The 22798-nt window shown below is 49.2% G+C and overlaps 2 protein-coding genes and 3 non-coding genes across 5 annotated transcripts in view; 1 reads left to right on the forward strand and 4 right to left on the reverse strand.

The window, feature by feature from the left end:
* Positions 1-174: 174 nt before the first annotated feature.
* LOC135819486 (death-associated protein kinase 1-like) overlaps positions 175-22798 on the reverse strand; it is a 34843-nt gene continuing 12219 nt past the window's right edge. Inside the window, exons 13-23 of the mRNA XM_065332705.1 lie at positions 21636-21788; positions 19495-19614; positions 18458-18655; positions 14370-14558; positions 13326-13571; positions 10358-10561; positions 9788-9883; positions 8108-8221; positions 7002-7116; positions 3925-4209; positions 175-1350 (exon numbers count right to left, since the gene is read on the reverse strand). Of these exons, the coding sequence (XP_065188777.1) occupies positions 1037-1350; positions 3925-4209; positions 7002-7116; positions 8108-8221; positions 9788-9883; positions 10358-10561; positions 13326-13571; positions 14370-14558; positions 18458-18655; positions 19495-19614; positions 21636-21788 (2034 nt within the window). The 3' untranslated portion in view covers positions 175-1036. The remainder of the gene's footprint in view (positions 1351-3924; positions 4210-7001; positions 7117-8107; positions 8222-9787; positions 9884-10357; positions 10562-13325; positions 13572-14369; positions 14559-18457; positions 18656-19494; positions 19615-21635; positions 21789-22798) is intronic.
* Trnag-gcc (transfer RNA glycine (anticodon GCC)) lies at positions 1752-1822 on the forward strand. The gene has a single exon. It is a non-coding gene; the product is annotated as a tRNA-Gly (tRNA).
* On the reverse strand, positions 2325-2395 carry Trnag-gcc (transfer RNA glycine (anticodon GCC)). Its single transcript has one exon. It is a non-coding gene; the product is annotated as a tRNA-Gly (tRNA).
* On the reverse strand, positions 15876-18303 carry LOC135819012 (piggyBac transposable element-derived protein 4-like). The gene is made up of 2 exons (XM_065332162.1): positions 17710-18303; positions 15876-17389 (listed from the first exon to the last, which is right to left on the reverse strand). The coding sequence occupies exons 1-2, from the start codon at positions 18029-18031 to the stop codon at positions 15876-15878; spliced, it is 1836 nt and encodes a 611-aa protein (XP_065188234.1). The 5' UTR covers positions 18032-18303.
* Trnak-cuu (transfer RNA lysine (anticodon CUU)) lies at positions 21035-21107 on the reverse strand. The gene has a single exon. It is a non-coding gene; the product is annotated as a tRNA-Lys (tRNA).

Below are 22798 nucleotides of genomic sequence, written 5' to 3' on the forward strand. Positions count from 1 at the left end.
GACAGAAATACTCGTACTAGGGGTGTAACGCTGAACGATGTGCACTCACAGACACTCAGCGGCTGTACTGTTGGTCTGTCTGCTACATGTACTCTTACTACTAACACTGAACCCGGTTCATTTACGTGAGCACTCCGGCTTTGTCAACAACTCGGCAGTCTTCAACTCTTCAGGTTTTTCAAAGTCTCAAATCCATATTTATGGCAATGTTTTTGATTGCTACATGTACATCAACAAAACAAAGACTGTGATGCCCAGTGATAGCATTAAGCCTAATGCTGCCATGGTTGCTATGGCAATCTGTATGGCCGGACACAATGTCAATGGCACTAACTAGCATCAAGGAATTACTATCTAGAATCAAATGCTCAACAACCAGGCCGATATCTAGCAAGTCTTGCACGGAGACGCATGCCAGTAGGTTCTGCAAGCACAGAAATAGGATGATCAACTGGTGGTAGTATGCCATGATAGAAAGCTAGCCTGCGAGGAGTCGACTTGGACATGCTTACACCTAGGCATACAAAAGCCACACGCGCACCGAATCGTGATCTCAGAAGCACGTAGTCTCAAGACAAAATCATAATAACGTCAAGTGTGTCGGAGAGTGAAGCGGTCAGCGGATATGACGTCAACCAACACACAGCAATACTGTGTTTCATGACTAGTTACTGGTGTCCGCAGTGCATGTACTGATGCAGGATGTCTCCTCAGCACCGTTGCAGCTAGTGGAATCCGACCTCATAGCGGTATCGGGTTCTAGGATGCTTCGTCGCAACTAGTTTGTCATCTCCTTTTGCACGTGTACTGATGCGCCATGTCTCCTCAGCAAGTAACTTATACAATCACCGGCTGTCTCCTCAGCACATGCAGCATGTCTCCTCCGCACATGTGCGACGTCTCAGCCCTCAGCCCATGTAGGATGTCTCCTCGGCATAATTCTGTTGGGCATCTCAGTCATCAGCACATGTAGACAATGTCTCGTCAGCATACGTAGCATGTCTCCTCAGCACATCAGTGTAGGCCGTCTCAGCCCTCAGCACATATACGACGTCTCCTCGGCGCCGCCAATAGTCACCACCACGTCGCTGTCGGATTTCATCTGCGTCAACGGCAGGTTGTCCGTGATGCACTTGGCCGCGTCGGCCCTGCCCAGCTCGCGCAGCACGTCGACCAGTCGCAGCACCGTGCTGGTGCTCTCCTGCTCCCAGGCGCGCATCACCCGGTCCGTCGGGCTGCCCACGGCCAGCAGGCTGGCCTCGATCTCGGCCTTCTCGGCCGGGCTCACCGTGAAGTCGGAGCGCACCTGGTCCCGGTAGTCCATCGGCCCCGGCGTTGCTGAGCTGATTCCTACATACAGCATAGGTGATACACACAGGCAGGCGTCATACACATTACACACGCACCAGGGATTAACAATGTTGCTGCATTGCAAGTTGATTTCACATGACTCAGGCGAAGAGCAATCTCAGTAACCTGCCCACTGACCATGAAACCTATGAAATGAGTTATGGCAAAGCAAAGAACAACCAATGATCAAGTAAAGTTTTGAGTTTCCTATTTTAGGATTGCCATAGAGTCTCTCGTCCGGGCAAAATAATTGTGATTGCATTATTTTCGCAGTGCAAGGCATGATGCATAATTGAATTGTCATAATCATTTCGTCAGCAACATCATCATAATAATTATTATCCTGTCAGCAGCATCACTGAAGGATGGGACCTGGTAGCAGCTAACAGTTTATCGTGCAAGCATTGGTGGTTCAGTGGTAGAATCCTCGCCTGCCACGCGGGGGGCCCGGGTTCGATTCCCGGCCAATGCATCTTTTTTCTTTCTAAGTCTCACCTGAAACAGGTGGCACATGATTTCGACAAAAATCAAGCAAATCCTTTCCTACGTCGGTGTATTCACAAGTTTATGTTTTTTCAAAGAGTACGTGAACCAAAGTGTGCAGCTCCACGAGAATCATCCAATGGTTAAGTTTTTTTTGCCAAGGCCATAGTGACTCACCTTTGCTGCATCTTACACCGAGATACATGGTCATTTTACCATTTCACCAAGGTCTTGCTAACTGTTTCGTTGAAAAACGCACGCGAGTTTCCCACTATCACCTTTGTTATGTGGAAATTTCGCACTGAGCCTACAGTATGACGGGTTTCCTATGGTTCATGGTGACCTAAACAAAAAACTTCCCCCTGGGATTGATTTTGTAGAGCATAGATGCAGAGCTGTACACTCTGTCTGGCATACTCTCTGTTCACGATGGACTCCTGGTATCATTGTTTAGTGGCTAGGGAAAAATCTTGATGCAACAAAAAAAAAGATGCATTGGCCGGGAATCGAACCCGGGCCCCCCGCGTGGCAGGCGAGGATTCTACCACTGAACCACCAATGCTTGGATGCAAGTTGGTATCGACAGAGTCAGCATGAATAGACCAATCCCGAAAAGATTGTCTGGGTTCGAAAGGGGGCATGTCAACTGAGAGTACACTGTACAACACATACATGGCACTACCTGATCAGCATGCGGCACAGGACGTGTTTGATAGTTCGCGTGTGAATGCGAGGGTAAGTACACGATTTTCTCGCTAGTTGCATGCAAGAGAGACGATGCGACAGAAAGCGAAGCCCTTTGTAGTTTTCTCTCTCGCACTGGTAATGGCCTGCTGTTGGAGTTGAAATGCTAAGACATAATCCTTGTTTCGCTCTTCTGTGTAGTGTGAAGAGGTCAACGAACATGTAGAGCTCACTTTGATGAAGTAGGCAAGGCTGTGAGCGCTGTGGCTCAAAGCGATAGGTCCTAAATCTTACGAGATATTTCGAGTGCTATTGTTTGTTGCGAGCGCTTCGTCTTCGATGAGTCCTGCCTCTTTCCTGTCAGCTGCCCTCCTATAGGACCAACCACGAAGTGACTGTACTCATCTGCAGCCGATCAATGTTATATTGCACAAGAAGATATCGTTTTCGCCAAGCCAGTGCCCCACCAAAGACCATCGCCGTGTCACACCGTCGGAACGAGTTCATGATGAGAAACATCATTCGCGCGAGCGTGATGAAGAACTATTTCGAAAGACAACATAGTCTTTACCCCCGGGACGACAACTATGTGCACGTCCTGCAAGGGGAGAATGTCACCAGCGACATCAACGAAGACGACGGCAGTATTTCGGAAACCTGGAGTCAGTGGAGGTCGTCAAGCTCCTCCGCGACCCGGTACATGTACAGTATAGGTGACATGTCGACACGAGCGTGCGGAAACACAGCATACACTGTAGTAATGTTGCGAGAGTTTGCGGAAGGAGTCCAAGTCGGGAAATCCATCAGCTCCAAAAGTAACCTGTAGAGTGTAGGTGGGCGATGAGACTCCAGCTTCAGACTACAACAGTCAGGACTTGTAAATAGTTGAACTTTGTGAAGCAGCAGATCGAGAAGTTAGCTGAAATCGTAGCTGTTGCAGTATGTCGGCGCTATGTAGCTTGCATTTTTTACGGAGAGTCGATCGCCACGCGAATGTTTCTCTCCTCACCGAGAGCCATCTGGCCTCCAAACTCCGTCAGGGTCTGCCTAAGGTACCGAAGGTCCTTTGACTAGCTGCTGGCAGGACTCCATCAAATCCTTTAGCTTCAGCTCGGCGAGCAAAAGTCTCTCTCTCCTCCGCCATGAGCTGACACACACAAACTGAATACAAAACGATGCACTTCACACGTGCTGGCTTGCACGCGTGCCCCCTTTCACGAACCCAGACAATCTTTTCGGGATTGGTCTATTGATTGAACTCAAAATGCACAAACTGTTTGGATGATGTAATTGCATGCATGTTACACTGTATGATGATGTAGTTGCATACATGTTATTGCGTGAAATGACGTCATTGAATAACCGCTGCAGATGTACAGCATACGAGATCAAAATTAAACAACTCACCTGAAGGTAGACCGGGCAAGTGCAGTCGACTACTTCTAACCAGCGACGCCCTGTCAAGCTGCGGCATTTCATCATTCAGACCCAGGGCCAGCGCCAGGAGGCACCAGTCGCGTCCCAGCGAGTCGTGAGCGTCGAGCAAGCGACTCAGCTTCATGCGGGCGCGTGTGCCGAGCGTGCGTACGTGTGCGTACGGCGGCGACTTGGCGGTGAGAATGAGCTCCGGGCAGCCGCAGCACAGTACGTCACATAGTGTTTCGCTGAATCCCATTGCATGGTGCAGAACACCTGTCGCGCAGAGGTGGGAGGAAGACAACAGAAGCCGGATGAAAGTGGAGTAAGATTATGATGTCTTCATTCCATCCAAGATGGTTAGGGTGAAATTGCAGCACTTAGCAAGAGCAAATGCATACCAAAAGGTACACACACACACACACACACATACACACACACACACACATACACACACACACACACACATACACACACACACACACACACACACACACACACACACACGTACACACACACACACACACACACACTGTCCTGTCCTGTCCTGTAGAGTCACTGCCGCAAAAGGGTCACGTGATCCCATCACTGGGAAACTTGAGAAGAGAGAGAGAGGACACGACGCTCGATGACGCTCCAGGTGCACGGGTAGTCGCATCCGCTTGCCGCATATGCACACGTGCTGGAAGGCTGAGCGCTCCTCTGCTGTTGGTCTATGCGCCACCCTTGAACAGCGATGCCTGCCCCGTCCCCGGACACCGCGAAAGCAGCGACCACACCTGTCACAATGCGCGGCACAACATCCCTCCGCCGGTGCAGACGTTCCGGTAGTTCCAGGTGGCACTGCGGCAGCCACCGTTGAGGCACACACATGCCGGACCAAGCCACCGCGGCTTCTCACCCACCGCCCACACCGCCCGCACTGACTGGCACCCCGCTGCTCAGACACAGGCCGCGCACGCTTCTCCAGACACTTATGCCGAGCCATGTCTCCTTTCCGTGCAAAATCCCGTCCGCATACCGTACATACCACTCGGGGCGGAGGCTCAGGCACATTGTCAGGCTCTTGGTAGGTGCTGCGCCACTCCGCGCGGGACTCACATGCAACATCATACCATGATGCCTCCACGCCACGGGCACGTAGATCCCGGACAGCACAGTCCTTCCACACACACATACACACACCACACACATACACACATACACACACACACACACGCACACACACACCATTGGACCATTGGACGCCCATCGCCGGAGGCGATGATAGCGATGCTACAGCAGAAGCCATAGCAGCTTGTGCTGGGATTGCACCATTCAACAGCTTGCAAGGCTGAAGAATTGGCCGCCACTATTCAGCCTGGTCTACACCACACAGCTATGAAGTGGCTTTTTCTGGCCAGTGAATCCCTACTTTTTGGTCTTTTTCATTTTTTTCATTTTTGTCTTCATTTTTTTACGCACACACATCACACCACATACTCCGGCATGCACTGGCTGTTGGTAACCACCCAGGAGAATGAAAGAAAAGTCAGGAGGAGTCTGAGAAAGAGAAGAAAGACGTGAGTGACCATAATCGTCGGGAATCGAACCCGCAACCTATCGATTGGAAATCGCTAAACATACCACTGCACCATATGGGACACACACACACACACACACACACACACACACACACACACACACACACACACACACACACACACATACACACACACGCATGCATGCATGCATGCATGTACATATAAACCCACATAAATCTCCCCCTCCCATACACGGGAAGAGAGAGAAAGGGACGGAGTGTGTGAGAGAGACAGACACACATACAGACAGACATCCAGAGACGGGCAGACAGAGAGAAACAGAGAGACTGAGACGGATAGAGAGATACAGACAGACACAAACAGACAGCCAGAGGTAAAGAGAACATGTTTGTGTCACTGTGTGTGTGTGTGTGTGTGTGTGTGTGTGTGTGTGTATGTGTGTATGTGTGTATGTGTGTATGTGTAGCCAGTGCAGGCTAAATTTTATTTTTCAAGGAAACCCTTCGAAAATGGTACCAATCGATTCAGCATGGCATTTTCATTCCTCCTGCAAAGTTTCAGCTGATTTGGAGTCATGACAAGGACGCTATGGCGATTTGAAGATCGAAAAACTTCACTTTTGTTTGTCAAGAAGAAAGATCATGATCGCACACAAATCATACAACCCGTGTGGCACAATGATTTTTGAACGAAGTTGATCCGTGGACCCCGTGCTTCGCGCATGCATGCATGCATACTGCATGCATACTGCACAGTACAGAGGCTTTTTTGAACGCGGATATGTAGTTCTTCGTCTTCTTCGAAATGTGTTCCAACTGCGTGGTGCTGGTGTTGTTCTCAGCTTCGTCAAGGCAGAATGCAGCTGCATGTGATGCTCCTGTGTGTTCATGCATGTTCTCTTTTCGCGTCTCGACATTGTAGCGTCCAGACTCTGCTCGACTGGAGAAGATGGAGGAGACTATGCTTTGATCCACATGGAAAATCGATGAAATTTGGTAATTATCGTCGGGCGCTAAAAAGCGCTGGGGAGCATGGGGCTAAAACTTCGTAGCAGTCATCCCTACCATGACAGGCATCGACTGGTATATGTTCCATTCTGTTCCCAACCACTACGGGTAGTCTGCGAAGCTTTCTTCTTCGCCGATTCTCGGACAGATCGTACGTCTTCGCACTGTATCTCTCGTCTCCCTCAACGGATCAAAACACGGTTTTCGCCAGGACGAACACAAACCCCCAGATTTCGCGGCGGCAACAACTTCGAGTAGGGAAAAGCTAGCAGCTAACCAGGAATCACCAAAAAACACGTGTAATACTCAGTGTGATTTGCGACAGCTGTCATTGTGCCGTCGCACCATGCATGTACCATGCACGGGAATGGAACACGGATGAGTCGTTTTATTACGACAGCCTGCACTGGCTAGTATGTGTGTGTGTACAACTGTACTACATGTGTGTGCACGTGACTTGTGTACGTGCGTGTGTGCTAGTATGTGCATGTACATGATATCAGAGAGGATGACTTACCTCCTGCGGTGTCCTCCTCATCGTCATCAACTGCTGTTCTCTGTGCGTGTAAGAGCTGCTCAGGCTCATACCAAGCCAAGTCGGTGTGTTTCTTCATTGCTTGTGGACTCATGATCTGCAAAATCAGTACATACATGTATACATGGAAAGGGGAAATAATGTTCTTAGTCAGGTGTATGGCACATCCTCAGTCTAGACCTGGTTTGATCGATGATGTTTTCGTGGCTTGCTTTAGACTCCCACTGACCAGTCCATCTCCCACTGACCAGTCCATCTCCCACTGACCAGTCCATCTCCCACTGACCAGTCCATCTCCCACTGACCAGTCCATCTCCCACTGACCAGTCAATTTCCCACTGACCAGTCAATTTCCCACTGACCACTGACCAGTCCTTCACCCACTAACCAGTCCATCTCCCACTGACCAGTCCATCTCTCACTAAACCAGTCCGTCACTTCAGTTGTCCTCTTTCCCTGATTGTTAGTAGGGCTGTGTTTGCTAGTAAAAAAATCACCCACTGACCAGATCATCTCCCACTGACCAGTCCATCTCCCACTGACCGGTCCATCTCCCACTAACCAGTCCATCTCCCACTGGCCAGCCTGTCTCCCACTGGCCAGTCCATCTCCCACTTGCCAGCCTGTCTCCAACTGACCAGTCCATCTCTTACTGAACCGTCCATCTCCCACTGGCCAGTCCATCGCCACTGACCAGTCCATCACCACTGACCAGTCCATCTCCCAGTGACCAGTCCATCTCCCACTGACTAGTCAATGTTCCGATCACAAGTCCACCTCCCATTGACCAGATCAATCCTGAGTGGTGTACTATACATGCGTGTGACTAACGGGTACGATCACTGCGAACGACCTCCATAGTCTCTTGACTCGTCCTAGATAGACTGTGTCTGAAAGGAATTTTGCAAGACTGGCATGGATACCGTATACAGCTGCCCTACCCTAATGGGAGAGTTCTGTTTGCACTAAGACATTTTGTGCATGGAAGTGGTAATGTGGGAGACAGTGGTCGTTGTACATGTCATGCATTGACATCTGTTGTGGGCACCTTGTGGTGATGAGGCAGGACACCCAGGCCCAGTTGTTACCTGTGTAATGGTGTCGGTACCGGGGCACGTCTCCTCCACGTTCTGCTTGGACACAGCGAAGAAGAGCTGCATGTGTGCCAGACACTCACGCCGATCGGCATCTGTACCGCGCACCTGTCGGGGGCAGGAGAGAGGAGAGCAAAGAGAACACACAGCAATGTTGTGACCTCCCATGACAGTGTTCCTTTTGTCTTAGGATCCAGTGGTCCTCAGGGACAGGTGGTTGCCTTTTAAGCCTGAGAGTGGTCACCTAGACAGGCCTGAGTGTAAACATACTTAAAGGGGAAGTATACCCTAAAATCAAATTTTCACCAGTTGTAGTCTTCGGGGTGCTGAGTCGAATGGTCTTGGTCCGAGGAAGCTGAGACGCTCCCTTCCTACTTGAATCCCAATCGAACTCACGCACTTCCACCGAAACTGGGTGACTGCGCCCTACTAGATGGGGATTTGTATGCAAAATCTCACTAAAAGCGCCATTTCGTTCTTATAAAAGCACGGATGACCGCGATTGGCCCATATGTTGTAGTCTTTTGGACGCTGAGTCGACTGGTTTTGGTCCGAAAAGGCTGCGATGTAGCGTTCCTCCTTTATTCCCAATCGAACATGGTTGAAGAAGCGGTCACGTGCTCCTGCGTACACCAGTCACCTGGTCACCGTGCCTGCAGGGTACAACTTACTAGCCTGTTTGACCTTTTTTGGGTGCACTCCTGTCACTCGAGTTGAACTCGAGTTGAACCTTGGTGTGAAAGTTGTCGCCTGCTGGCGCGGTGACCAGGTGATTTGGGCACCCAGGAGCACGTGACCGCGTGTTCAACCATGTTCGATTGGGAATAAAGGAGGAACGCTGCATCGCAGCCTTTTCGGACCAAAACCAGTCGACTCAGCGTCCAAAAGACTACAACATATGGGCCAATCGCGGTCATCCGTGCTTTTATAAGAACGAAATGGCGCTTTTAGTGAGATTTTGCATACAAATCCCCATCTAGTAGGGCGCAGTCACCCAGTTTCGGTGGAAGTGCGCGAGTTCGATTGGGATTCAAGTAGGAAGGGAGCGTCGCAGCTTCCTCGGACCAAGACCATTCGACTCAGCACCCCGAAGACTACAACTGGTGAAAATTTGATTTTAGGGTATACTTCCCCTTTAACATCAACATTTCTATCCAATTTGGAAGCTGTTGGATCCCCCAACATGGGAGATCTCTCGCCAATGTTGATGCAGAAGTACCTTTTAGTTCACTAGTCTGGACAAGGAATGGGTGGTTGCAGTAGAGTTTGCGAATCCTTTTTTCATTTTATTTCAATTGGTTCTCATTGTGCGCCTCAACTAAAGTGAAGGATGGTACAAAAGCCTTGCAGACTATGCTGCACATCATAAATTATTATAGTGCAGTGCAAGGGTTGAAAAGGGTGAATCACTCTGTATTCCGTGACTGGGGGAGCACTGTGATTTACACCATTGGTGCAGCGGTGTCCAATACATATTTGAGTTCGAATTTTGCTGCGTTATGGGTCCAAGCATGTCCGATTATCATACTTCCCAGGGCAGATTTGACATCTCTATCTGTCTTTCAAAGTTGGTTTCTCTCTCAATCTCTCTTTCAAAGTTGGCCTCTCTCTCTCAATCTCTCTCTCTCTCTCTCTCTCTCTCTCTCTCTCTCCCCTTCTCTCTCCTTCCCTTACCAGGATATGAATGGCTCTACCATCATCAGCCAGCTCCACCATGATCTGCACATCACCTCTCAAGCACAGGAGACCTTCATTCCAGAGAATCAGCTCCTGAACAACAGGACACAGTATGCAACCCGGAACAGGAAACGCAGGATACGCAGGAGAATCTGTAGGTTAATAAGGTGAGAGAAGATCCTGTTCAAGTTGGGTTGTCTGGAGGTGCTTTGGTGTGTGTTGTACGTGCTGGGGGGTAAATGACACCAACATCACTCAACTCTCACTCTTATCTGGACGTCCCATGCCACCTACCCCTCTCAACGAGGCGACGACCAGAATCCGTCGAGTAGTAGTTTTACTACTACCACCACCACGCATACACTCCCAAGTGCGTGCCAGATTGGTTCTTGCCCATTGCCGGTTTACCATGCTAAACGTGCATCACAGGCTATACACAATGTCATGGACAGTGCACAGTGTGCAGTGTTCTCAGTGTTCTCAGTGACATGTTTCCGAGTTATCCCAAGATAACGGCGCAAACATGAGATGGTCGAGCGTTTTCGGCCTTGCCACACTGGTCCATACCTGGTCATCAAAGTCATCGCAGAAGCGCCGCCGTAGCGACAGCTGCAGCTTGGCAAAGAATCCCGGCGTGAAGATGTCCTGGGGCGTGGCGCAGGCCAGACGTAGACCAGCGTAGACTGTCAGCTCGTCGTCGCGTTCCCACAGTCCATACAGACACTGGCTCTTCATCAGCGCTGGAAACTCATAGCACACCTCACCAGTATCCTGCAGACACCCAGGCAAGACGGGCAGTCACACAAACACTGAATTTCTTTGATCCATTTTAAGGAGAGCCCATTTGATATACCGTATTTTCAGCAACACTGGCCCAGGTGCATAGTAGTGTGCGAGACCTAAAATTTCACCCAATTTGAAGAAACAAATCTACACAAAACCCCTGAAATGATGCGGTAGACAGGCGGTAACAAAAGACCGGCCCCAAACCCAGAAATTACGGTATACAGTGCATCAGCGTATGGTATGGTATTTTTATTCACCAATCAAACAGGCATACCTATCTGCCTTCTTGCCAGGATGGCCAGAGCCAGTGTACACACATGTGAGTGTGGACACATGGCCCGGTGTTAAGTACAACGTACCATGTGCGTAGCACCGCTGTCGGAGGTGGGCTGGCCGGAGGGGGGCTCAGGGGGGTGTCCCCCGGGAAATTTTTGAAATTGGAGTGCAATATCCCGCATTCTGGGCACTTCTGGACGAAAGCGTCGGCTGCTACGCCCAGGCGCGTGCACTGTATGAGTTTTTTGGTGTCTGGAAACCACCTTTTTTCGGGCAATCTTGCCGAAGGAAAAGCGCGCCTACTGGATTGGTTATCCTGCATACGCGTCGATCGACGGGTAGTTTACAGTACAGTGACTATGTCCTTATTTCGAAGTGAGAGAGAGTTGCTTTGCATGTAGTTCAAAATACATTATTCTCTCTTTCTTCAGTGGAGAGTAGCGACAGAGAGATCTATCTCTAGCTCTGGTTCGCTCCTGGATTGGCGATGACGTTCAAGAAATCCGTTCTGTCTCGAAATTTGAGTCAAGCACGTGCGATGCAAGTCAGTTCAAGGATATGATTGACGATATCTCCTTCCAAAGTGTTGACTCAAATCAAGATCTCCACAGCCTTTCGTTCTCGCTCATGTGCACAGCAGAGATGTTCGTCAAAAACGTTGTCGACTGGAAGACGAAAACATGTGCGTCCATGATCCACTTGCGCTGCTTCAGAACGAAGCGCTGCTCCGGCCGCGACTCAATGACGCGGGACTCTGCTTTTCTTCCGCGAGCTTCCATCGAAGCAAGGCCCATAACTCTTTATTGAAATAATGTTGAACATTGCCAATACATGCTGAAAACTTCGTCATAAGAACAGAAAGAAAGATCCGTCGAATGTAAGCAGTGTTTTGATGAAACAAACATGCCTGGATCGGAGTGGACTCCATTGTACTGTCCCCGTGAAAAATTGCAATTCCGCGGCCGCGTTTTTTTCCGCGTTTTTTGTGATTTTTTAAAAGACCGCGTTTTCCGCGATTTTCCCGCGTTTTTTGAACTTTTCTGTTGCACTACACGTACACACAGTGCACTGTTCGGTCAGCAACGTCTCATCGTGGCGGCTTTTTACTCAAATATGACGAGTGCTTACACCAGAGACTTGTAACTGATTGATTTCACTACATACTCACTGAAAATTGCCGCACATCAACATCATTCACCGCATATTTACCGCATATTTACCGCAATTTCACCGCAGATTATGCCATATTATGCCGCGTTTTTCCCCGCGTTTTTTGCGATTTTTTTCCGCAATTTTCCCCGGGGACAGATTGTAGTGAAGTACCATAGACATAGTGTTATACTAGTCTTATAGACTGCAAGAGGTACACAAAAGGAAGTATATACGTACTACGCTCTGCCCATTCCGGGCATTTGAGCACTATTGCAGGTTAAGGCGCACTCCCTCTGTGTCTTATAGACTGTAGTGTAGCCTGGGCGGCTAGGCCTATCAAACTTTTACGTGTTCAATATGACAAACATGTCATTGTATATGAGTGAATTGACTTTTGTACCCTCTTTGCAAATACTTTTTGAAGTGCTGGTATGTAAAAGGTAACCCGTTTTATCCTGCTACCGGTTACACGTGTACCAACATTTCCATGCAACATCGTCCCCTCTCTCCATTCCTCTTATTTCTGTCCTTTCTACCCCTGTACCTGGTTCCCTCTCTGACGCGTTTGTGCCGGCATGATCTGATGATAGCAGTCGGACGAGCCCCGCATCTCATCAGCACCAGTGTTCATTGGTGCCCTACACCCCTGATCTTGAGTCCCCTCCCTCCTCCCTAGCCCTCGCCGTTATCTCCGACGGGATGTTCGGGGGATGCGCATGTGCACAAATACATAATGATACAGTGGGTCTCCAGAAAAAAATTACCAGCTCTAGAAACCCCCCTTTCAAGACTCGGTGCACGCCACTGACGCCCCTGCCTACACAAGTGCTGCATGCACCGTCAAGTGTCGAATGTTGAAAAAGGTGAACCTCCACTAAGACTCAGTAGCACAATGATGACAGACAGGAATACTAGCAGGTCTCGTAGTGCAGTGCATCCGAAATCCTACCCCTCGTGCTTTTCTCTGCACCCTGAACCAACGGATGTGGGGCACCCAGAGGTTTGGAGCTCGCCTCAGTGCATGCACTAGGCTATGAAGCCCGCAGTGACATGGCACGGACATCTCTCAAGCCCAGGAGGTCTGCTCCCACTAGCCATTACGGTGAAAGTAGCATGTATGAAAGAGTGACTGGATGATTGCACAGAAGAACAGACGTGATCACGACTGGTCGAAACATCAACTCATGCAGCGTGATCCCTTCTGTCTTTCTATGCAATGGTCCAGTCCCTTTTCTTTCTTCATATGTGCTCCTTTCCTGATGGGATCAAGTGCCGGTTTGTCATTGTTATGATCGCCGACTATCTCCCAGATTTTGCTTACCTGGATATCAGGCTTGCATAGGTCAAAGTGCTCCAGCAGGTGAAATATGGACTGGCCGTCGACGTCCGGCCACACACGGTTCACCTCGCGCAGCGGCACGCGACCAGTGTTGGAGCGCAGGCCGAGTGCGGAGCGCTGTGGGTGATCCGCGTCCGGGTTCAGTGCGGGTCCGAATATGGTCGAGCCTAGCCAGTTCGGGTCCAGAATGACGAGGTTCTCCAACGGCGGCTGTTGAATGTAGACCACCTGAAAGAGTTGGAACAAAAAAATCACATTGCAGCCGGATGCTCTGTAGAGTCTAGGGCTGTGAGGAGTGTGTCGGATTGATGAGTACTTTCAATAGGGAGCAAAGTACGTATTATGGTGTAAAGAGTGTAATCTGGTTACAGTACTGACTGGTGATAAAGAACAGGGTGCAGAGTCGCATCCTACGCGATTCCTATTGATCTTGTAGATCTGTGTACAGTCAACGTTGCATGTAACGACACTCGGCGGGGCATCAGAAAAGTGTCCTTATTCGCGAAGTGTCCTTGTACACAAAGTATCATTATATCATGTATTGCAGTTAGATGGGACTTTGCTCTGGGCATGGAAAGTTGGAAACTGTGTCGTTATACGCGAATTGTCGTTATATCCGCAGTCGTTATTCGCGAAGTTGACTGTATATACATGAACCGACGTGTATCCGTCACTTGGTAAACTTCTAGCCTGTCTGTTTCGGTGCATCATTCTTCGGCGCCTGTCAGTACAGATACTGTAGTCTAGACCACATTACTGAATTCGTCTGTATGTGTGTAGGGGAGTTTCATGTATTTTAAAAGAAACAGCCGAACGGTACCGTTCACAGTTTTATTGTGTGTAGGGGGGGGGGGGGGGTCCAGAAAAAATGACATCTTGCAGAATGACCATTCGACCATAATATTGGCTATGTCGCTTTCAACCATGACTGCTGGTAATTGGAATTCCATCATAAATGCATATACACACGCATGTGCATAAGCACATTATACACACAGGCGGCTCATGTGCCCTGCACGGACTCACGTCTCCACTCATCATGAGAAAGCCGGTGCTGATCCGGAGTCGTTCCTCGCTGACTAGCGGGTTCAGCTCCGTGCTGACTTTCGTCAAGAAGTCCTTCCAGACCATGACCGGCAGGAGCCGATTCTCATCTCTCCATGCTGGCAAACGCTCCGCTATTGAAAGGCACAGGCGAGGCATCCAGGGCTGGGACTACGAAAAAAAACAAGGAGAATGGATACGTTGACGTACTCACAGCAGAGAATAAGCATAGTATAAAAGCATTCACATGGATATCAATTTCTCTCTCTCTCTATCAATCTTTCTCGCATGTACACACACACCCAAGATTAACCCTTTCAGCACGGCCAGGGTGTGTAACTGACCCGCGGAGCCAAAACCAGTGATTTTCGTGATTTTCCAAAAGTAGTCCTATTCACTCACAATTTTTTCTGCGGAATGCATAGGTTTCAGTGAGAACAATTCCCAACACAAAATTCCATATTTGGTCAATAGAAGCCAGTAAAACGAGTACAAAATATACGTATTTTTGATGAATTTTCGCATAAACACGGGTTGAACGTACCAGAGCATGCAGCTCATTTATACTAGAATGGCCAGGTGGATATGATGGTAAGAACTAGGTTTGACATAATTACGGTTTTGTTCTTGAGTAGATGATGACCAAATATGGTCATGTTTGCTGAAACCAGCTGAGGGGAGTCAGGAACTATTCAATGTGCATACGAATAGCTAGGCAACAGGTTTTTGCCGAACAGACACCGGCAGAGACATGCACATATTCACAACCATACAGATCTATCCAGCCATGCAATTCTCGCATTCACATTCACCCGTACACTCATGTACTCTATTGGACACATGTATGAAAGCGCACCCGTGCGCACGCGCGCGCGCGTGCGCCCCCCCCCCCCTCCACACACACACACACACAAATTATAGAATGTAGCTCACATAAATTATTGAATGCAGCTCACACAAAGTAGCTGAGCGCTGCAATGCCACTGCAGTGAACTAGCAGGCAGCTAGCAACTACATAAAGCCTGCCACGATCCTCAAGCGGTGACCAGACCTGAACACCCCTGACACGAGCGAGTACAGCTCTATTTCCCTCGGTAAGACTCCTCGAAACACTGAATGCAATACGAATGGCTAGGCAACAGGTTCTTGCCGAACAGACACCGGCAGAGGCATGCACATATTCACACCTATACAGACCTATCCAGCCATGCAATTCTCGCACTCACATTCACCCGTACACTCATGTACACTATTGGACACATGCATGAAAGCGCACCCGAGGGCGCGCGCGAGTGCGCGCCCACACACACACACACACAAATTATAGAATGTAGCTCATACAAATTATTGAATGCAGCTCACACAAAGTAGCTGAGCGCTGCAATACCACTACAGTGAACTAGCAGGTAGCTAGCAACTACATAAAGCCTGCCACGATCCTCAAGCGGTGCCCAGACCTGAACACCCCTGACACGAGCGAGTACACCTCTATTTCCCTCGGTGAGACTCCTCGAAACACGGAATGCAGTACCCAGGATTCCCGAGGCAATCAGCGCACATGGTGCGGACATCCTTCCGGTTACCCTTGCCGTAGCAGACAACACACTGTTTCTGCGGATTAGCCTTTTTCTCGGTTGCCGGGATGTAGCGGAGGAAGTGGCTGTCCATGCGCTTCGTGCCTGTGGCTCCACCGGTTGCTGCAGCAGCTGCTTCCGCGTGAGCTACCATCTCCGCCTTGCCTTCGGCGATGAGGGCTTTCAGGGCGTGCTTCACAAAGTCGAAGTGCGTCATGCGGTTTGACTTCCTGTGCAGGATATACGCGTTCAGGAGTGCTTGCTCAATCAGATGCACGGCGAGCTTCTTGTACCACTTCCGGGACTTGCGTGCAGCGGTGTAGAACGACAGCATCTCATCATTTTTGTCAACTCCACCCATCTTCTTGTTGTAGTCCTGTACAAGACGAAGCTTGCGGACTGGGCGGCGCTGCCGATCTCGCTTGCCAGTTGGCTCTACGTTTGCCTTGTGCATCGTGGACAGAAAATGCACCTCCTTCGTGTCCTGCAACTTTATAAACATCATGCCACCACCGCTCCGGTACAGAAAGTGGCCTTTCTTTAGCCCCTTGAAATTTGCTATACGCTTCGGTAGTCCGATCCGGTTCTTGCGAATGGTACCACACACTCCCGTTGCGTTGCCCTTGAGGTAGGTGGCTATCGGGATACTCGTGTACCAGTTGTCCACGTACAGCTTATACCCCTTCCCGAGAAGCGGCTCAACGAGCTTGTGCACTACCGCACCGGACACGCCGAGCTCCTTGACCTTCTCAGGGCAGAAGGTTTCGTTGTCCTTCCCGACGTAGACAATCAGATTGAAGAGGTAACCGCTGTCTTCGCAGAGCGCATAGATTTTCATCCCGAAGCGTGCTCGCTTCGACGGAATATACTGGCGGAATGATATCCTTCCCTTGAACGCCACCAGTTCCTCGTCAATTGAAATGTACTCGTTGGGAGTGTAAACGCTCATGAATCGCTCCTGAAGCAACGTCAGAAGAGGCCGTATCTTGGAGAGCTTATCGTTTGGATCTTCTTCAGCGTTGTCCATGAAGTGCAGAAAGTTCATGATAGAGGTGAAGCGCTCGCGCGGCATCGTGCGGCTGTAGAACGGTGTGGCGATGATGGGATCTGTGCTCCAATAGTGGTCAAGCTCGGGCTTAGGAACAAGGCCCATGTTCAAGAACAAGCCCAGGAACACTTTCATTTCGGCTACGGTAACGGGTGTCCACGAGCGGGCGAGGCTGCGCCGGGCCAGTGTTTCAGCGTTAGCGTCGATGTATGCTCTTGCAAACCGGTTTGTCTCCGTCACTAGCATCACCCAGAATTGTGCAGTGAAGAACAGCTTGACATAGTCCAGTGGAGTTGGATCGTCCGGGAGAGGCATCTTGATCCCTGGCTGGCCAGTAAATGGCGGCACATTAGGTTCCACATTCTGTTTCACCCAGATACCTGCAGTAACAAAATATCCATGACAAATCCTATGATGTTCCCAGTGTCACACACAAATGCTAATAATTATAATAATTTGCATTGTACAATTCTGTCCGCTGATTGAGTTGTACATGTGTATGAATACTAAAAATATAATTCAAATTTGGAACTCACAACGATAAGCATTTGCAACACAATACACATTTACATGCATTGTGAATGAGGAAAAATGTCCGTGCATGATCATTGAGCGATCAGCTGAGTGACAAGATTTTTAGTACAATTATTTGAAAATTTGAAATTATGAGTACTATTTTCAGATCCATACGCACACTGACCTTCACTTCCATCGTCGCCCTCAGCCAGTGCTTCGACTGCTTCCACGTGCGTTTTAGCAGATATCCCCTCGTTCTCACCGTCACTGTCGCTGCTGGCGCTACCTACATCGTCATCCGCGGCGTCTCCTACGACATCGTCGTCGTCCAATTCATTTTCACTATCGCCTGGCGACGCTGCGCGATTTTCAGGCAGATCTCCATCTTCCTCCGACAGAACGATGTCGTCTTCAGACAATGTCGGCTCGACATCACTGTCAGGGTCGAGTACGACAAGGTCGAGGACATGATCGAGATCGTCTGCACCATATCGACGCCGCGCCATGACAGCAAATTGTCAAAATTTCTATTGTTCAAATAATTTCGCACGCGACATCTATGTAGGCGTACATAGCCGCACATGCGCGTGCGCCCGTCAGTACTATCGTAGAACTGTCGACGTTCATCCAGCACGTCACTGGTCCACGTAGGGATAAGATCCGTCGACCACGGATGTCTCGAGAGTACGTTCATTTTCACTGTACGCATCACGTATATATACGTGATCCGTGGGCCAGTTACATGTACCATCACGTACATATACGTGATGCGTGCTGAAAGGGTTAAAAGCTGTGTCCATCCGTACGTGAAATCGAGAATGCCTTGTGGCCTCCAGTTGAAGGGAGTTCTCTAGCCCAAGGATCTGATGGAATCTGCCTGAAGCACACAAAAGGATCAATGATGCATGCTCGTACATTTGCATTGTACATACCTGCACTAGCTTTTCTCTCATCTCTGCCAAGTGGACGCGCAGTGACCGCACCTCACGTGACTGTGACGCACGTGCGTCCAGTACGAACAGGCGCTCGCATATGTAGAAGTAGTGAGCAAACTCGGCGGCCACCGTACGCAGCACCAGGTCACCACTGATGCTCATCCACTCGTTTGTCACTGGATTACGTTCGGCGGCCTGCGGCAACAAGCAGATAGATTGCAGTATTACTGAGCCAGCACAGACACTAGCATGGGAAAGGAGGAGGAAACACAGTCAAACCTCGTTAGGACGAACACCTAGGGACCGATGCAGGGGCGTAGCTGGTCCTCCTTTTTGGGGGGCCCGGGGGGGGGGGGGGGGGGGGGGTATACGGCTGCATATGTGTACGATGGCTGGTGCATGTCATCATGGTCATCATGTGCATGCTGAACCGAAATTTTAGGACGTGCACCCCCCCCCCCCCCCCCCCCCCATGCCCCATGCGGGCTACACGCCTGCGATGGTGTTTGTTCCCAGTAACGGTAGTTCCTCTTATCCACAGTGAATCCACAGTGAATACACAGTGAATACACAGTGAATACACAGTGAATACACAGTGAATACACAGTGAATACCCAGTGAATACACAGAGATTTATCCAATAGAGCTATGAATACTAGCTCTTCCAAAGCGAAAGTTTGTTTCATCAGTGTTCTTCTTGAAAAGGTTTCACGGCACCGTGAGTGGGATTCTATCCATGCGGTAACCGTCTCTCTGTAGGTCATCATGCTTTTCTGGCGCAGCCGACTTTTAAAACATGCACGTCAGCAGAACATTACCTCAACAGCATGAAAGAACCGGAAGTCATGAATATTAAATCTATGGATATAACGAAGGTCGCAGACCTCACCTCGCAACATGCAACTTGTTCGAAATGTACGTGTACCATCCAGAATCGATTTCTGTTCCGATCAAGTTATGAATAACATGTGAATGACCAACTTTGGTCGTTCAAAGCTTGTTCACGGAGCAAGTCAGAGAGGCGAGTGCCATACCTGCGTGTCAGCTCTGGTGGCGACAAGGATGATGTGCGGGCGAGTAGGACCACGGCCCTGGTCTCGTATCACTCCATCAGACGGCAGCTTGGATTTGATCAGCGACAGCCAGAATCTTACCTGTTGGATAGAATTGAATAAAAGCCATGTTTGTGGATTCTAGGATAAACATCTTCTGAATAGAACACAATGGTATCCTTTCTTTCTACATAGGCTAGATACTATTTGTTCTTCTCTGATGCAACTTCCTGTTGTTACCGGCAAGACTGAGTCAATAACACCCCAGAGTGTGCAACGTCACTGATCAAATCTGGGATGGCGAAATCCGTGTTGCACATCGTAGTGTGACATCATGAGCCGGGGAAGTGCGTCCGCGGTGGACCGCGTCGACGGAATGACGCAAGTCCGATCCCAAAAATGACGTACATCACGGATTACACCGTCCTCAACCCATAACCCAGTTGTGCACTCTGGGGGATTATGGACTTTTGTTACCGGTAGCTAGGTTGCATGGGTGGCAGAATGGCCCGGCAGTGCATAATTTTAGACCATGTAACAGCTGATCAGTTTTCTGGTGTGTAATCACATAAAGGATTCATATTTCAATATGAGCAGTCTGCTACTCTCCATGAAACATTTTCTTTTTTTAATAGTACAACAGCCTCTTTTTACAGGCAAACAAAACACCATTCAAGTACTGAGTGGGAACAATTGCACTCCATGAAACATGCTCTACCAGGAAAGATGTTCTGCAAAAGAGTGCTGCGCACCTGGACGTGATCCCCAGCATCACCTGCAAAGGCACCGTAATCCCCGAGTCCAGCCATGTTCTGTACCTTGGCCTCCTATTGGACTGTCGCTCAGCTTCGAGCAGCAGGTGGAGCGTGTGTGCGCAAAGGCACAGTGCAAGGTTGCCTCATTCCGCCACGGGCGCCGCGATGTCTCCATGACCGGCCGCCACATGTCACAGTTTACCTGACACTGATTGTCCAGAGTACCTTGCCGGACTATGCCAGCACATGTTATGTTCACTGCTTGTCTGCTAAACTCCGAGACAAACTTGAGTCAACCAGCAATAGGTGCCTAAGGCGAGTGTTTGGCCATGATCAGTATACCGTTCTATCGATTTCATTCTCACCAAATATAACCTGCATACTTTCTCTCACCGTGTAAACTTGAAGCTGTTTGTGTTTGTTTTTAGGTGTCTATCTCGTTGCACCAGTCCTCTTTTAACTTTTCCCCGCTCTGCATCATGCCGCACAAATGCTGCTACCCGCGGTCAAGCTTCAGCTGCTCTGAACCTACCCAGAGCTACGTCTCGTTGCGGCCTGAATGCTTCATTTTTGGCAGCAGACAGATGGAACATGCTTCCACCTGGATGTCGTCAAGCTAAGCCCCTTTCTGCATTTGTCACAAGCACCAAGTCATTCCTAGGGTTCCCAGTAAAAAGGCAACGCCTGTTGGGAGTTCCCTAGTAAAATAATAAATTCTTCTACTACTACTACTAGTGCACCCATGGCAAAATGGACAAAAAAGAGAGCACCCAACGTGGGGCTCGAACCCACGACCCTGAGATTAAGAGTCTCATGCTCTACCGACTGAGCTAGCCGGGCTGCTTGGTGATGCATTCAGACACCACTATCCCTGAGCATACCAGCATCCTTTGATACACCGTATGTGAAGCACCTGACATGTGGTTCAGGTGAAATGCACTGTGCAGTGCTGTCGGGCACCGGAGAGCGGAGAGCGGAGACCGGAGACCGGAGAGCGGAGAGCGGAAGAACGAACAGGGTAGATTTTCACCGAGCACAGCATACATGTACCGTTTTACGTGGTGACTCCACTGTGCATAGACTGATGTACATGGAGCTCCATGAAATGATTGTTTTTCTATTTCTGACTCCATGAAATTGTCTTCATCTAATTTTTTCCTTTTCTTCTTTTGGTCCTTTCTGTCTTATAATATTATCATTTCTTGTTTTCCCGTGCATATCATCCCTTTCATCATTCTGTGAGAACCTGTCCTATGGGCAGGTGAGAAGGCATCTCTGCCTGTTCATTTGGTGAAGTAAAATAAACAACAACAACAACAACAACAACAACAACAACAAATCACAGAGAGCGGCCTAAACTGACTGTACCTGCTCTAGTTGTGTCTCGTGGGCATCACGCAGGCTGAACAGCACCAGGAAGATGGCGTTACCGAAACCGAAGAAGTACTCGTGAACCGGGTAGTAGGACTTGCTGCCGCTGAACTCCCACAGACTGAAGTTACCTGCACCAGCAATAGTCACCTGGAGTCGAAAACAAGCAGGAAAATAGTTTTAATTCCCGTAGCTATGCAGAAGACCTTACTTCAGTAACGTCTGGCGCTAGCCAGGGTCCACACAGCTTTAATTTGGTGTTTGTTTGTTTGTTTGTGTGTTTGTGTCACGCCTGGCGCTATCCCGTATCTGTCCCCGTACCGTGCCGTACCATCAAACACAGCTGGCCACATACAGCTGGCCGCAATATTCAAATAGGGCTTTCAAACGCAAGATCATAACGTGAAGCAACTTGGAAGAATGAGTATGAATGCGAAGTGTATGGGGGAATGCATGTAGGGCGATAGTGCGGGTTCGAATCCCAAGTATTGCCTGAAAAAATAGGAGAATTTAAAAATTTATAACATCCCTTTTCATTTTTTGCCGTCATCAAGGCGTTAGACGGTGTCATATTACCCTCGACCGTACCTGTCCCGTACCTGTCCCGTACCGTACAATCAAAGACGGCTGGCCACAATGCATAATATAATAGGGCTTTCAAATACAAGATGATAACGTGAAGCAACTTGGAAGAATTAGTATGTATGCGAAGTGCATTGGGGGATGCATGCAGGGCGATAGTGCGGGTTCGAATCCTAGGTTATGTCTAAAAACAAAAAGTATAAACTTATAAGAATTTATAACATCCCTATGCTTTTTTTGTCTAGGTCATGAAGGCAAAAAAAGCATAGCGTAGGGCCCTGAGCTTCCAAGCTCTCTCGTATGCCGACATCCTTTGTCATGTTCACTCCCGGAGAATTTCCCAACAGGTATGATGCTGTGGCCTATCTCATGCACACTCATCATGGAATCTATGGTGGTGCTATAATTATGCTGCAGTTCGCCTGAGACGCTGACCGGCAGAGATCCATTTTGTGTTGTACACAATAGCTAGCGTAAATCAGCTCCCAGGAGTGTGCAACTCTGCATACAGGGTCTCCGACATGGAAAACTAACATGACGGGTTCCAAGTACGATTCATACTACGTTCAACGAAAGCC

Source organism: Sycon ciliatum, chromosome 6 (genome assembly GCF_964019385.1).
Source record: "Sycon ciliatum chromosome 6, ocSycCili1.1, whole genome shotgun sequence".
Classification (NCBI taxonomy): domain Eukaryota; kingdom Metazoa; phylum Porifera; class Calcarea; order Leucosolenida; family Sycettidae; genus Sycon; species Sycon ciliatum.

Bases quoted from the DNA above. Each gene is read 5' to 3' on its own strand.
- LOC135819012 (XM_065332162.1), bottom strand. From the start codon at position 18,031: ATGGCGCGGCGTCGATATGGTGCAGACGATCTCGATCATGTCCTCGAC. The intron at 17,390-17,709 runs GTCAGTGTGCGT...TTGTTACTGCAG, and splicing joins GGGCGACGATGGAAGTGAAG to GTATCTGGGTGAAACAGAAT.